Source organism: Dendrobates tinctorius, unplaced genomic scaffold (assembly GCF_039654945.1).
Source record: "Dendrobates tinctorius isolate UK_male_01 unplaced genomic scaffold, ASM3965494v1 ptg000205l, whole genome shotgun sequence".
NCBI lineage: Eukaryota > Metazoa > Chordata > Amphibia > Anura > Dendrobatidae > Dendrobates > Dendrobates tinctorius.
The window spans coordinates 13,128,774-13,144,901 of record NW_027361872.1 but is presented as its reverse complement, the minus strand read 5'-3'; the positions used below and the strand labels follow the sequence as shown (position 1 = coordinate 13,144,901).

The 16,128-nt window shown below is 38.9% G+C and overlaps 1 protein-coding gene across 6 annotated transcripts in view; it reads right to left on the bottom strand.

The window, feature by feature from the left end:
• EHBP1 (EH domain binding protein 1) overlaps positions 1-16,128 on the bottom strand; it is a 492,549-nt gene that overhangs the window by 100,141 nt on the left and 376,280 nt on the right. For all 6 annotated transcript variants that reach the window (XM_073554042.1, XM_073554045.1, XM_073554043.1 and 3 more), the window contains 2 exons: positions 5,938-6,056; positions 105-243 (listed from right to left, as the gene is read on the bottom strand). In XM_073554042.1, the coding sequence (XP_073410143.1) occupies positions 105-243; positions 5,938-6,056 (258 nt within the window). The remainder of the gene's footprint in view (positions 1-104; positions 244-5,937; positions 6,057-16,128) is intronic.

The window sequence follows — 16,128 nt, the reverse complement described above, 5'->3', positions numbered from 1 at the left end:
GATTAATAAAAATTGGTCTTGGAAGCCATATGGCAGCCATCTGAGCTATTATGATCACGAATATGCACAATCAAACACTTGTTAGAAAGCAAAACTTCCAGTACCTGGACAGATCTCCACCCATTGACTGAAGGACTCAAGCTCTATTTTCCTAACTGTTAAATCTTTGTTGATCACAACAGGATTCTTGAAGCGATCTGAAGGCTTGTGTGATCTGTCAAAAGCAGATTCTTCAGCACCATTCTAATAAACAGAAAAAGGTAAATGTGTATCGTCATAATGGTAAAATTTGCTTAGATTTTTTTTTCTAGTGAAATGGAACTTTTGCACAGAGGGTTAAAAGCCTGAACTAGGGTTTTCTGAATATATCCATCAATGCACTGCACTGTGCAAAAGTTCTAAGCAGGCGTGTAAAAAATGCTGCAGAGTAAAAAAAAAACAAAAAAACTTTAAGGATAGAAGTGTTATAATTTTTTTTTTGAATCAATTAACAAAATCCAAAGTAAGTGAACAAAAGAAAAAATCTAAAATCAATATTTGGCGTGTCCACACTTGGTCTTCAGGACAGCATCAATTCTAGATACACTTCTACACAGTTTTTAACCACTCAGCAGGGAGGTTAGTCTAAACATATTGGGGAACTAACCACAGATCTTCTTTGGATGTCACTTGCGCAAACCCTTCGGTCTCTTCATGGAATTCCAGACATCCTCAATCGTGAGATCAGGGGTCTGCAGGGGCCATATCATCACTTACTAGACTCCTCTTTTTTTTTTTTTTAACACTGAAGATTATTTTTAATGACATTGGTGGTATGTTTGGGGTCACTGTCCTCCTGTGGAGTAAATTGAGAGCCCAACGCCTCCCTGATGGTATTATTTATCCATCATACGTCTTCCTGTATTTCTCAGCATTGAGGAAACCATTTCTCATGATCAAATCCCAAACTCCATTTACTGAAATGCAGCCCCAGTAACCTCAACCATGCTTCAAAGCTTCTTGCAGACCCTCAAAATTGTGTTGTTCTCCAGGTCTTCAGCAAACAAACTGCCTATAGATAAAGTCAAATATTTCACACTTTGATTCATCAGTCCAGTACACCTGTTGCCATTTTTCTGAACTCCAGATCCTATGTCTATGTGCATAGTTGAGTTGCTTGGCTTTATTTCCTTGTCTTAGGTATGGTTTTTGGCCACAATTCCATTAAGGCCAATTCTGACCAGACTTCTCCCAACAGCAAATGGATGTAGCTGTGTCCCTCTGACTGTTGCCAGTTCTGAGCTGATGGCACTGCTCACTATCTTCTGATTTCAAAGGGAAGTAAACATGATGTGTCTTTCATCTGCTGCACTAAGTTTCCTTGACTGACTACTGCGTCTATAGTCCTCAATGTTGCCCATTGTTTTTGTATCCTCAATGCTGATAAATACTGGCAGATACTTCTCCACCCATACCACCAGGAAGGCATCTGATTGGCTCCAAATTTATTCTGCAGCAGGACAACCTTCAACATACAGCCAATTTCATAAGGACCTATCTTCATCATTAAGAAGAACAAGGAGCCCTGGAATTTATAATATAGCTTCATCCAGTCTGTGTGGGATTACATGAAGAGTCAGAAAATTTGCACAAGAGAAATCTGCAGAAGATCTGTGGTTAGTTCTGCAAGATGTTTGGAACAACTTCAATGCCAAGTTCCTTCAAAAACTGTGTGCAGGTGGTGTACCTACTATAACTGATGAAGGCAAAGGGTATTGATTTGATTTAGACTTTTCACTTTTTTTGTTCATTTTACATTTCATTAATTGATAAAAAAATAAACTATTAACACTTCTATTTCTTAAAAACATTCTCACTTTCCAGTATTTCTTCCATACCTACATAGAAATTTTATAAAGTAATACATCCGACGTCAACTACAATAGAGACACAGTCTGTATGGATATAGCCATGTTTGGCAGATTTATTTAGGCCCCAAAAAGGTTTTTTCTTTTTTTATTTTTTTACAGTTTTTAATAATCTGCCCCATTGTCTTCACTTTCAGAACTAGAAACGTGAGCACATATGAAACAAAAGGTGAGGCCCAACACCACAACCTTAACTATGGTAAAATCACAGTATTATCACCACTTTAATGTTTACGAGAACATCAGCAATGAAGAATTTCTTTGCGCCGACCATATGGTTGTTTGAAAACACCCCCCCCCCCCCCCCAATACATTAATGGCACAAGTTGTATTAATACCATTTGCCATTTGACCGCAACTTTTTTTTTTTCAAATATAGGACTTAACAGTAAGGCCATATCCAAATGTTTTGCTCTCTACTGTAATCAATGTATATATTGCCTGCATAGTTATTTTTTTTAATTACAAAAAAATTAAGTAAAAGCGAGAACCAGTTTTTCTAATTAAAATCCAAAGCGAAAAAAAGAAAAAAAAAAAAAAAAAAGAAAGACAAAAACCCTAATCCTGAAAAAATGTAACTCAGCCCCTGAATTTTCAGCCTCCACTATGATGTTTTCATGCAGCTGTGTATATTCAGGAGGCGATTGATATCAATTGCAAAGCTTGTCCCTGCTAATCTCTTCTCCTTTTCGCTGCAACCTTCGTGGGGAGGGATTCTATCCTGTTCTAGTCCCACTGACTCGTACAACAAGAAGAACTAGTTTCTAATTTTATGCCCATTCAGATAAACCTCTAATGCTGTATGAAGGCTGAAAAGGTAGGATTAGAATACAACCCCACTGAACTGCATTTCATCCACTATACCTTTCCAAAGCCAGATTTATAGGTAAGCCCTTTACCGCGGCAATTGTTGTTTTTTTTTTTTTTCTCCGAGGCTTCCAATGCTAATACTGGTAGCAAATTCAAATGGGTCTATCAACGTGAAAGATCCCAGAAGGCTAAACCGGAGTAGTGTGTGGAAGCTGCAGATACCGAGGCCCTGTGTACCAAACAAATATTTCATTTTACACCTAATCTTTTATTATTTTTATTAAGTGTTTTGAAAGTAAATAGGGGAAGCCTAAGATGCATGACTAATAACTAAGCCTGCTGAATGCTGAAAACTGGTTATCAAAAGCTACCAAGACTTTGCCCTTCCTCTGCATTGAGACAATCAATAATGAGCGCGTTCTCCCAGCAGCCTATTCTCCAGCCTAGAGGGGGCCAGGGACGCTAAACCCTCTGGGGAAGGTAACAGTTTATCCGTCCTTGCAAACGCAGAGTGGAGTATTTATCAATGTGTAAAACTGAATTTTATTATTAGCCGTAGAATATGAGCAAAAGCTAAGGGCGACCCCCAGATACGCGCTCCCGAAACAGGTTTCCGCTCATATTGTACACCAAAGTGGAAAAGAAAAACAAACAAAAACGAAAAAAGCATAAAAGAATACTAAATCCATTAATAAACACGAGCCAACACGAGGCAGTGAGGGTCAATGACCACAAGGCTAAGAAGACGTCACCCTTTCCGCTAAGTAGGTATCAATCTCACAAACCGAACCTCCAAAAAGGTTTGTTGCCACCCAAACAACGGGGCCAACTCCTGTGAAATGAACACCGGGATAAACGTTAGGAATATCTCCTGCATGTATAATGAATGACGGACGTGCCCTGACGTATATATAAAAAATTTGTGTTTTTTTTGTTCACAAAATTTGCGGCTTTACAGATTTAACCCTTTAAAGCCTCCAACAACCTAGCTAAAAACACAATAAAACGTTAGCAATTCCTTTAAGCCGCGCAATGTGCAAACTATCAGTCCGATTAGCCACTAAATCCCATTTTAAGAATTCTTTGTATGGGCAAGGACTTCTGCCACTTTACAAATGTATTCCGCTAAGCCCACTAATTCAGTTAGCCTTTTCAATTCATTGTATTAATCCCGCTCTGCCTTCATTTTACATTAAAACTAGCATGGGATGACAAAGGATAAAAAAAATTGCAAGCTGTATCAAGACAGACACAAACACACAAAATACCCCTGTAAATAATGAAATAAAAAAAGGGGAAAAAAAGGGGAAAAAAAAGAAAATCACAGATCGGGCCTGATCTAGGCTCCCTTTTGTTGCGAGACAGACTAACTCTTCTGGTGCTAGATCTGCACACTTTCTTCACCAGTTTATTGGAACAGACAGGCGAAGGGAAGCAATGAAAGTCATTGTATTGGGACTTCAAAGAGCTCCTCTATCTAGGGGAAGGAAATCCTTTCAGTCAGCAATGGAGTCCCCTAACAACCTGCAGGTGGGTGAAAAGTTAGACACGACGTGGAGCCGTCATCACGCGGACAGCTTTCTCCTCCTCTTAGTTTTACACGCCACATAAACATATGAATCATACGAGCAATAAAAATTATATAGGTGGATTTTTATATCATCTATATAAATGTAGAATTTTTTTAGCTTGTATATATTAAGTCAAATGGTATAACACATGTAGAGCACAGTTAAAAAAAAAAAAATAAATATAGAAAATAAATATAAAAGTTAAACTTAAAAAAAATTAAAAAATAAGATCTAATAAAAACATAAAATAGTCCAATATAATGTATGTAGGTCATATAATTATACAAGCATATAATATATATGTGCATATATATGTACTCCATATGTGTATATGAGCAGAATTCAACTTTCAATATACATATTTTTTACACTCATATGTATTGAAAGTTGAATTCTGTTCATATACACACACATATATCTGCACATACTGTATATATATATATATATATATATATATATATATATTTACACACACACATTATATACATATATACAGTATACACAGACATTTTGTTTCAATAAACAGCAAAATCTGTTTGGACCTTGGAGTGCTGCCTTTATCCTTTATGAATGTATACATATAGATATCATAGGCATATATCTCATATGCATACTATTACTTTATGTAGGAGTACATGAATATATATACAGTATATATATATATATATATACACACACACACACACACGCGCGTACATAGGGGTATATGTGTATACGTGAGTAAATATACATATATTACACACAAATATATACGGTAAATATGCATATACACATTTTATATAGGCATATGAGAATATATGTAGGCGTATATAAGTATACATATGAATTTTATATATATATATTACACACACATTATATATATACACATACATATACACAGTCACACATATAATACAAAGTATGAAAGCTCAAAGTTCTGCAACAGAATTCAGCGTCCTCAGTAGTGATGTCAGTGGTGACGTTGATGCTCACGACTTGAGGAAATGCACTATCTGCTGCAGACCCGCCTATTAAAACAGATGTTTTTTATGCAAATTGAATTTGAGTTATTAAAGAAAATTGCAATGAGCCATAGGATACAATTCCGTAGCCTCAGTCCCAGGCTTTCTCTGGCATTTGTCACCCTTTCTTCATCTGTTTAGTCCACAATGGTATAACCAGTCACTTCTAATCTAAGCCTATTAAACATGCCACTTCCATTACTTCACTCTGGGCTTTGTAGAGACTGGTCCTCTAAATTGTTAATATGGCTTGTACATTTAAATGGTTTTATCAACATGAAAGATGCCAGATGGTGCATTTACATAAGAGAAAACACAAGAACTGGTAAAGGGCCCAAACTACACAAGGAAAGCATAGTAATCACTTCAGATAATGAGTGCTTGCAGGGAAAGATGAGGCGTAAGGTGGCGCTCACGTTGCAAAACGTCAGTGGATGAATTTTGGGCTTTAATGCAAAATACGGACGGAGCAGAGATGAGATCTTTCACAACGTGTTATCAACTCCAGATACGGAAACTATGCATTTAAAAAAAAGTGAAATGACAAGATGGACGTTCCTACACCTGCCGTGGAGGCCTGCCTTGCATGCAAGGGGGGAGTGTGAATGCATAGCACATGCACGGCGCGGATCGGCCCCTCCAACTCACCTTGAAGTCTCTATCGGGTGATGTTTTCTGTGCAGCATTAGACAAGGAGTTTGCCACCTGCGGCTGAGACTCGAGAAGTCTCCTTAACTTGAAGTCCACGGAGTTAGCGTTTTGGCGGGCTAGGTATGCAAATTGGTAAAAAAAAAAAAAATAAGAGAGGGGGAGAGAAATTGAGACTTCGCCACTATTCAGCAATATGTCATCTTACAACCTGTTAGTCTGCAGTGTTATAGCAACAAAGGAAAAAAAAAAAGGGGGAAAATAACCAACAAGGTAACAGGAGAGCCTTAAATTAAGATGTACATTGAGGCCGACGTGTACAAGCTCGTACAGGCCCCGCTATGTATTTCTTTCACTGGAGAGAACCTTACACATGAGCCTGTTCTTGGCTTAGTGTCAATACCTGAATGGTACTTTTTATGTTACGCACTAGGCGAGACTGAACTTTTTCACCTCCTTGTTAATTAAAACATTGCCTCTCGTGTAGATACACGTACATACGCACTGTGGTATGCAAGTACATTAGTTCACTGACTCCTCGCAGTGCGATTCTATCGTTGCACAAGTACGCTAGACATACTTAATCTGGAAAATATCAGATTTCTTTCGGAGAAGTGTCACTAAAGGGCTTTAATTGCTCTAGGGGCATAAATTGTGTTATCACAGTGGAAAACATTGAAACGCAGGAAAACCTGTCCAACATTTACTGCATGTGCATAGGGTATTACCGACCACAAGACTATAGCAAAGAGATGAAACCGATGCAGTCACACGTCACAGAGCTGGAAAAGTGACACCGGTCCATCAAGTTCAATCCTCAACTTCAAGAGTTTTGCTTTACACCATGTTTTTAGTAAAACAAAAAAAAGAGCAGATTTGTTGTAGGATCCCATTCATTTCAATGGCTGCATTTGTGATCAGATTATATTTAGAAGACATAAGATCATATTTGTAAGAGGAGACTTTTCTTTTTTTACCCCATTGACTGTAACGGAAATGAGGAAGATATTCTGTGAGTTTCTCCTGACAACTATGGTCAATTGTGAATTTATAGATAAAAAAAAACTACTTACCAAAGTTTATACTGCGTATCACAGGTAATGGCAGATGGATTTTGCAGTATAGGCATAGAGTCACATATGTCTAAAAAAATCATTTTTGCAATTGGGTTTCATTAAAAAATTTGCACAGTTTGGCTTTTATAGGCTTTTTGTTTCCCTGCACATTCAACCGTGATGTGGTCTACAATAATCAAAGAAAATGGCCGACCTTCAGAGCTAAGACTCCATCAGTGAGATTTTTGTCACAGTCTTACAGGAAAGTTTGTAACTTTTTTATATGTATTTTTCTGAACTCCTCTCAGCTGATTTAAGACCACTGACTATAATAAAGTTGAATGTGCAGAAAACAAAGAGGCAGTGAAAGCCAAACAGGGCAAAATTTGTAATGAAACCCAACTGCAAAAGAATATTTTTAGCCACAAATACATATATTTATCAAAACAAATTACCCCAAAACCCCTTTAATGTGATGTGAATAGAGTCTTACCATTCTTTATAAAAACTGCTATAACAACAACGTCTAAATCTTCCAATTATCCAATTAAAACAATAGGACATGGATCAAGACAAAAATAGTGCCAAAACTACAGAAAAAAAAAAAAAAAAGTGGTCAAAATTATTGGTACCCCTCGTTTAATGACAGAAAAACCCACAATGGTCACAGAAATAACTTGAATCTGATAAAAGTAATAATAAATAAAAAATCTATGAAAATGAAAGTCAGACATTGCTTTTCATCCATGCTTCCATAGAATTAAAAAATAAAACTCATGAAATAGGCCTGGACAGAATTGATGGTACCCTTAACTTTTTGTTGCCCAACCTTTTGAGGCAAATCACTGCAATCAAACCGATTCCTGTAACTGTCAATGAGACTTCTGCACCTCTCGACAGGTATTTTGGTCCACTCCTCAAGAGCAAACTGCTCCAGTTGTCTCGTGTTTGAAGGTTGCCTTTTCCAGACGGCGTGTTTCAGCTCTTTTCAAAGATGCTCCATAGGATTTAGGTCAGGGCTCATAGAAGGCCACTTCAGAATAGTCCAATGTTTTCCTCTTAAGGCCCCGTCACACACATTGATTTTGTGAAACTACAGCGATCTCGCCAGCGAGATCGCTGTGTGTGACGGGGATCAGTGACCGGCCCCCCTGCCGGGTATCGCTGATCGTGCTTGATCAGCCTGGGTTGTTTTTTTTTATCGCTGGTCTCCCGCTGCCCAGCACGCATCGCTGCGTGTGGCAGTGAGAGATCAGCGACGTTGGACGCTGGTTTCTATTGTAAACAGAGGGTATCCAGGAGCCGCGCGGCTCTTAGATACCCGATGTTTACCTTGGAAACCAGCGTGTACGCCGGTTTCCAAGGTAAATATCGGGTATCCAAGAGCCGCGGCTCCTGGATACCCGATATTTACATTAGAAACCAGCGTCGCTGGTCCTGATCGCTGGAAGGGCTGTCTTGTGACAGCTCACCGGCGATCAGCCTAACGATGTCCCAGCGATCCCATCATGTCGGATCGTTGGTGGGATCGCTGGGACATCGTTATGTGTAACGGGGCCTTTAGGCATTCTTTGGTGTTTTTAGCTGTGTGTTTTGGGTCATTATCCTGTTGCAAGACCCATAACCTGCAACTGAGACCAAGCTTTCTGACACTGGGCAGCACATTTCTCTCTAGAATCCCTTGATAGTCACTGTACCCTGCACAGATTCTAGACACCCTGTGCCAGATGCAGCAAAGCAGCCCCAGAACATAACATGGCCTCTTCCATGTTTCACAGTAGGGACAGTGTTCTTTTCTTGATATGCTTCATTTTTCCGTCTGTGAACATTGAGCTGATGTGCCTTGCCAAAAAGTTCCATTTTTGTCTCGTCTGTCCATAGGACATTCTCCCAGGAGCTATGTGGCTTGTCAACATGTAGTTTGGCAAATTCCAATGTGGCTTTTTTATCAATTTTTTTTCAACAATGATGTCCTTCTTGATCGTCTCCCATGAAGTCCACTATGGCTCATACAAGGACAGATGGTGTAATCTGACACTGATGTTCCTTGAGCTTGTAGTTCACCTTTAATCTGTTTAAAAGTTTTTCTAGGCTCTTTTGTTAACATTCGTATTATCCGTCTCTTTGATTTGTCATCAATTTTTCTCCTGCGGCCATGTCCAGGGAGGTTGGCTAGAGTTCCATAGATCTTAAATTTCTGAATAATATGTGCAACTGTAGTCACAGGAACATCAAGATGCTTGGAGATGGTCTTATAACTTTTACCTTTAACATGTTTGTCTATAATTTTCTTTCTAATCTCCTGAGACAAGTTTTTCCTTCGCTTCCTCTGGTCCATGTTGAGTGTGATACACACCATGTCCCCAAACAGCACAGCGAGTATCTGTAGCCACTATACAGGCCCACTCGCTGATTCCAAGATTGAAGACACCTGTGATGCTAATTACTGGACACACCACGATTTAACATGTCCCTTTTACACATTATTTTCAGGGGTACCATCATTTCTGGCCAGGCCTATTTCATGAGTTTTAATTTTTTTTAAATTCTGTGGAAGAATGGTTGAAAAGCAATGTCTGACTTTCATTTGTTCATTTTCATAGATTTTTTTTTTAGTTATTATTACTTTTGTCAGATTCAAATTATTTATGTAACCATTGTGGGTTTTTCTGTTACTAAACGAGGGGTACCAACAATTTTGACTACGTGTGTTTTATATATATGCACAGTCGTGTGAAAACGTGTTTGCCCCCTTCCTGATTTCCTATTCTTTTGCCTGTTTGTCACACTTAAATGTTTCTGGTCACCAAACAAATTTAAATACTAAACAAAGATTACTTTTGCTATCACAAGATGCATTTTTTTTAAATGAAAGTCTTTATTATTAAGGGAAAAAGAAAACCAAACCTACAGGGCATTTGTGATAACTGGCAAAGAGTCTTTTACAACTCTCTGGAGGAATTTGGGCCCTCTCATCTTTGTAGAATTGATGTAATACAGGCACATTGGAGAGTTTCTGAGCGTGAACCGCCTTTTTATGGTTATGCCACAGCATCTCAATCAGATTAAGGTCAGGACTTTGACTTGACCACTCCAAAGTCTTAATTTTGTTTAAACCATTCAGATTTGGACTTGCTGATGTGTTTTGGATCATTGTTCTGCTGAATAACCCAAGAGAGCTTCAGCTAGAGGTCGAGAACAGATGGCTGGACATTATGCTTCAGGATTTTTTGATAGACAGCAGAATTCATGGTTCCATTTACCACAGCAAGTCTTCCAGGTACTGAAGCAGCAAAACATCTCCAGACCATCACAATACCACCACCATATTTTACTGTTGTATGACGTTGCTTTTCTGAAATGCTGTGTTATTTTTCTGCTACAGTTGTGGCCAAAAGTATTGACAATTCTGTCAGATAATACTCAGTTTCTTCCTGAAAATGATTGCAAACACAAATTCTTTGGTATTATTATCTTCATTTAATTTGTCTTAAATGAAAAAACACAAAAGAGAATGAAGCAAAAAGCAAAACATTGATCATTTCACACAAAACTCCAAAAATGGGCCAGACAAAAGTATTGGCACCCTCAGCCTAATACTTGGTTGCACAACCTTTAGCCAAAATAACAGCGACCAACCGCTTCCGGTAACCATCAATGAGTTTCTTACAATGCTCTGCTGGAATTTTAGACCATTCTTCTTTGGCAAACTGCTCCAGGTCCCTGATATTAGAAGGGTGCCTTCTCCAAACTGCCATTTTTAGATCTCTCCACAGGTGTTCTATGGGATTCAGGGCTGGACTCATTGCTGACCACCTTATAAGTCTCCAGTGCTTTCTCTCAAACCATTTTCTAGTGCTTTTTGAAGTGTGTTTTGGGTCATTGTCCTGCTGGAAGACCCATTACCTCTGAGGGAGACCCAGCTTTCTCACACTGGGCCCTACATTATGCTGCAAAATTTGTTGGTAGTCTTCAGACTTCATAATGACATGTACACGGTCAAGCAGCAAAGCAACCCTAAAACATCAGGGAACCTCCGCCATGTTTGACTGTAGGGACCGTGTTCTTTTCTTTGAATGCCTCTTTTTTTCCTCCTGTAAACTCTATGTTGATGCCTTTGCCCAAACAGCTCTACTTTTGTCTCATCTGACCAGAGAACATTCTTCCAAAACATTTAGGCTTTTTCAGGTAAGTTTTGGCAAACTCCAGCCTGGCTTTTTTATGTCTCGGGGTAAGAAGTGGGGTCTTCCTGGGTCTCCTACCATACAGTCCTTTTTCATTCAGACGCCGACGGATAGTACGGGTTGACACTGTTGTACCCTCGGACTGCAGGGCAGCTTGAACTTATTTGGATGTTAGTCGAGGTTCTTTATCCAACATCCGCACAATCTTGCATTGAAATCTCTTGTCAATTTTTCTTTTCTGTCCACATCTAGGGAGGTTAGCCACAGTGCCATGGGCTTTAAACTTCTTGATGACACTGCGCACGGTAGACACAGGAACATTCAGGTCTTTGGAGATGGACTTGTAGCCTTGAGATTGCTCATGCTTCCTCACAATTTGGTTTCTCAAGTCCTCAGACAGTTCTTTGGTCTTCTTTCTTTTCTCCATGCTCAATGTGGTACACACAAGGACACAGGACATAGGTTGAGTCAACTTTAATCCATGTCAACTGGCTGCAAGTGTGATTTAGTGATTGCCAACACCTGTTAGGTGCCACAGGTAAGTTACAGGTGCTGTTAATTACACAAATTAGAGAAGCATCACATGATTTTTCGAACAGTGCCAATACTTTTGTCCACCCTCTTTATGTTTGGTGTGGAATTATATCCAATTTGGCTTTAGGACAATTCTTTTTGTGTTTTTTCATTTAAGACAAATTAAATGAAGATAATAATACCAAAGAATTTGTGTTTGCAATCATTTTCAGGAAGAAACTGAGTATTATCTGACAGAATTGCAGGGGTGTCAATACTTTTGGCCACAACTGTAGGTGTAATGGGACATACACCTTCCAAAAAGTTAAACTTTTGTCTAGTCAGTCCACAGAGTATTCTCCCAAAAGTCATGGGGATCATCAAGATGTTTTCTGGCAAAACTGAGACAAGCCTTTATGTTCTTATTGCCCAGCAGTGGTTTTCGTCTTGGAACTCTGCCATTCAAGCCATTTTTTCCCAGTCTCTTTCTTATGGTGGAGTCATGAACACTGACCTTAACGGAGACAAGTGAGGCCTTTTGTAGATAATAGCTTTCATTGCGGTTTGCTGGAGTTCCAAAGCTTGAGAAATGGCTTTATAACCTTTTTCAGACTGATGGATCTCAATTACTTTGTTTCAGAATTTCTTTGGATTGTGGCATGACATTTAGCTTTTGAGAATCTTTTGGTCTACTTCACTTTGCCAGGAAGGTCCTATTTAAATGATTTCTTGATTGAGAACCATTGTGGCAGTAATCATGCCTTAGTGTGGCTCGTGGAACTTGAACTCAGCTTCCCAAAGATGTGATAAACCACAGTTAATTTATATTTTAAGGGGGGGGGGAGATCACTTTTTCACACAGGGCCCTGTAGGTTTGGATTTCTATTTCCCTTAACAATAAAGATCCTCATTTAAAAACTGCATTTTGTGTTTACTTGTGTTACTTAAATTTGTTTGGTGATCTGAAACACTTAAGTGTGACAAACATGGGAAAGAATAGGAAATCAGGAAGGGGCAAACACTTATTCACACAACTGTGCATATATAGATCTAGATAGATACATATATCTATATCAGATGTGTATATATATATATATATATATATATATATATATATATACACACACACACACAGTCATATGTTAAAGTTTGGGCACCCCTATTAATGTTAACCTTTTTTCTTTATAACAATTTTGGTTTTTGCAACAGCTATTTCAGTTTCATATATCTAATAACTGATGGACTCAGTTATATTTCTGGATTCAAATGAGGTTTATTGTACTAACAGAAAATGTGCAATCTGCATTTTAACAAAATTTGACCGGTGCAAAAGTATGGGCACCCTTATCATTTTCTTGATTTGAACACTCCTAACTACTTTTTACTGACTTCCTGAAGCACTAAATTGGTTTTGTAACCTCATTGAGCTTTGAACTTCATAGCCAGGTGTATCAAATCATGAGAAAAGGTATTTAAGGTGGCCACTTGCAAATAGCTCTCCTATTTGATTCTCCTATGAAGAGTGGCATCATGGGCTCCTCAAAACAACTCTCAAATGATCGGAAAACAAAGATTATTCAACATAGCTTTTCAGGGGAAGGATACAAAAAGTTGTCTCAGAGATTTAACCTGTCAGTTTCCACTGTGAGGAACATAGTAAGGAAATGGAAGAACACAGGTACAGTTCTTGTTAAGCCCAGAAGTGGCAGGCCAAGAAAAATATCAGAAAGGCAGAGAAGAAGAATGGTGAGAACAGTCAAGGACAAGCCACAGACCACCTCCAAAGACCTGCAGCATCATCTTGCTGCAGATGGTGTCACTGGGAATTGGTCAACAATACAGCGCACTTTGCACAAGGAGAAGTTGTATGGGAGAGTGATGCGAAAGAAGCCGTTTCTGCAAGCACGCCACAGAGTCGCCTGAGGTATGCAAAAAAGCACATTTGGACAAGCCAGTTACATTTTGGAAGAAGGTCATGTGGACTGAAACAAAGATTGAGTTGTTTGGTCATACAAAAAGGCGTTATGCATGGAGGCTAAAAAACACAGCATTCCAAGAAAAACACTTGCTACCCACAGTAAAATTTGGTGGAGGTTCCATCATGCTTTGGGGCTGTGTGGCCAACGCCGGCACTGGGAATCTTGTTATAGTCGGTATCAGCAGATTCTTGACAATAATGTGCAAGAATCAGTGACGAAGTTGAAGTTACGCAGGGGATGGATATTTCAGCAAGTCAATGATCCAAAACACCGCTCCAAATCTACTCAGGCATTCATGCAGAGGAACAATTACAATGTTCTGGAATGGCCATCCCAGTCCCCAGACCTGAATATCATTGAACATCTGTGGGATGATTTGAAGCGGGCTGTCCATGCTCGGCGACCATCAAACTTACCTGAACTGGAATTGTTTTGTAAACAGGAATGGTCACAAATACCTTCATCCAGGATCCAGGAACTAATTAATAGCTACAGGAAGTGACTAGAGGCTGTTATTGTTGCACAAGGAGGATCTACGAAATATTAATGTCACTTTTATGTTGAGGTGCCCATACTTTTGCACCGGTCAAATTTTGTTAAAATGCAGATTGCACATTTTCTGTTAGTACAATAAACCTCATTTGAATCCAGAAATATAACCGAGTCCATCAGTTATTAGATATATGAAACTGAAATAGCTGTTGCAAAAACCAATATTGTTATAAAGAAAAAAGGTTAACATTAATAGGGGTGCCCAAACTTTAACATATGACTGTATATATATATTATATATATATATATTATATATTATATATATATATATATATATATATATATATATATATATATATATATATATATACACATACACAATAGAGACCAAAAGAGTTTTCTTTATTTTCATGACAATGAAAATTGTAGATTCACTCTGAAGGCATCAAAATTATGAATTAACACATGTGGAATTATATAATTAACAAAAAAGTGTGAAACAACTGAAAATACTGTATGTCTTATATTCTAGGTTCTTCAAATTAGCTTTGATTACCGCTTTGCACACTCTTGGCATTCTCTTGATGAGCTTCAAGAGGTAGTCACCGGAAATGGTTTTCACTTCACAGGTGTTCCCTGTCAGGTTTAATAAGTGGGATTTCTTGCTTATAAATGTGGTTGGGACCATCAGTTGTGTTGTGCAGAAGTCTGGTGGATACACAGGTGATAGTCCTACTAAATAGACTGTTAGAATTTGTATTATGGCAAGAAAAAAGCAGCTAAGTAAAGAAAAACGAGTGGCCATCATTACTTTAAGAAATGAAGGTCAGTCAGTCTGAAAAATTGGGAAAACTTTGAAAGTGTCCCCGAGTGTAGTGGCAAAAACCATCAAGCGCTACAAAGAAACTGGCTTACATGAGGACCGCCCCAGGAAAGGAAGACCAAGAGTCACCTCTGCTGTGGAGGATAAGTTCATCCGAGTCACCAGCCTCAGAAATCGCAGGTTAACAGCAGCTCAGATTAGAGACCAGGTCAATGCCACACAGAGTTCTAGCAGCAGACACATCTCTACAACAACTGTTAAGAGGAGACTTTGTGCAGCAGGCCTTCATGGTAAAATAGCTGCTAGGAAACCACTGCTAAGGACAGGCAACAAGCAGAAGAGACTTGTTTGGGATAAAGAACACAAGGAATGGGACATTAGACCAGTGGAAATCTGTGCTTTGGTCTGATGAGTCCAAATTTGAGAACTTTGGTTACAACCACCGTGTCTTTGTGCGACGCAGAAAAGGTGAATGGATGGACTCTACATGCCTGGTTCCCACTGTGAAGCATGGAGGAGGAGGTGTGATGGTGTGGGGGTGCTTTGCTGGTGACACTGTTGGGGATTTATTCAAAATTGAAGGCATACTGAACCAGCATGGCTACGACAGCAGCAGCATGCTATTCCATACGGTTTGCGTTTAGTTGACCCATCATTTATTTTTCAACAGGACAATGACCCCAAACACACCTCCAGGCTGTGTAAGAGCTATTTGACCAAGAAGGAGAGTGATGGGGTGCTACGCCAGATGTCCTGACCTCCACTGTCACCAGACCTGAACCCAATCGAGAAGGTTTGGGGTGAGCTGGACCGCAGAGTGAAGGCAAAAGGGCCAACAAGTGCTAAGCATCTCTGGGAACTCCTTCAAGACTGTTGGAAGACCATTTCTGGTGACTACCTCATGAAGCTCATCAAGAGAATGCCAAGAGTGTGCAAAGCAGTAATCAAAGCAAAAGGTGGCTACTTTGAAGAACCTAGAATATAAGACATATTTTCAGTTGTTTCACACTTTTTTGTTAATTATATAATTCCACATGTGTTAATTCATAGTTTTGATGCCTTCAGAGTGAATCTACAATTTTCATAGTCATGAAAATAAAGAAAACTCTTTGAATGAGAAGGTGTGTCCAAACTTTTGGTCTGTA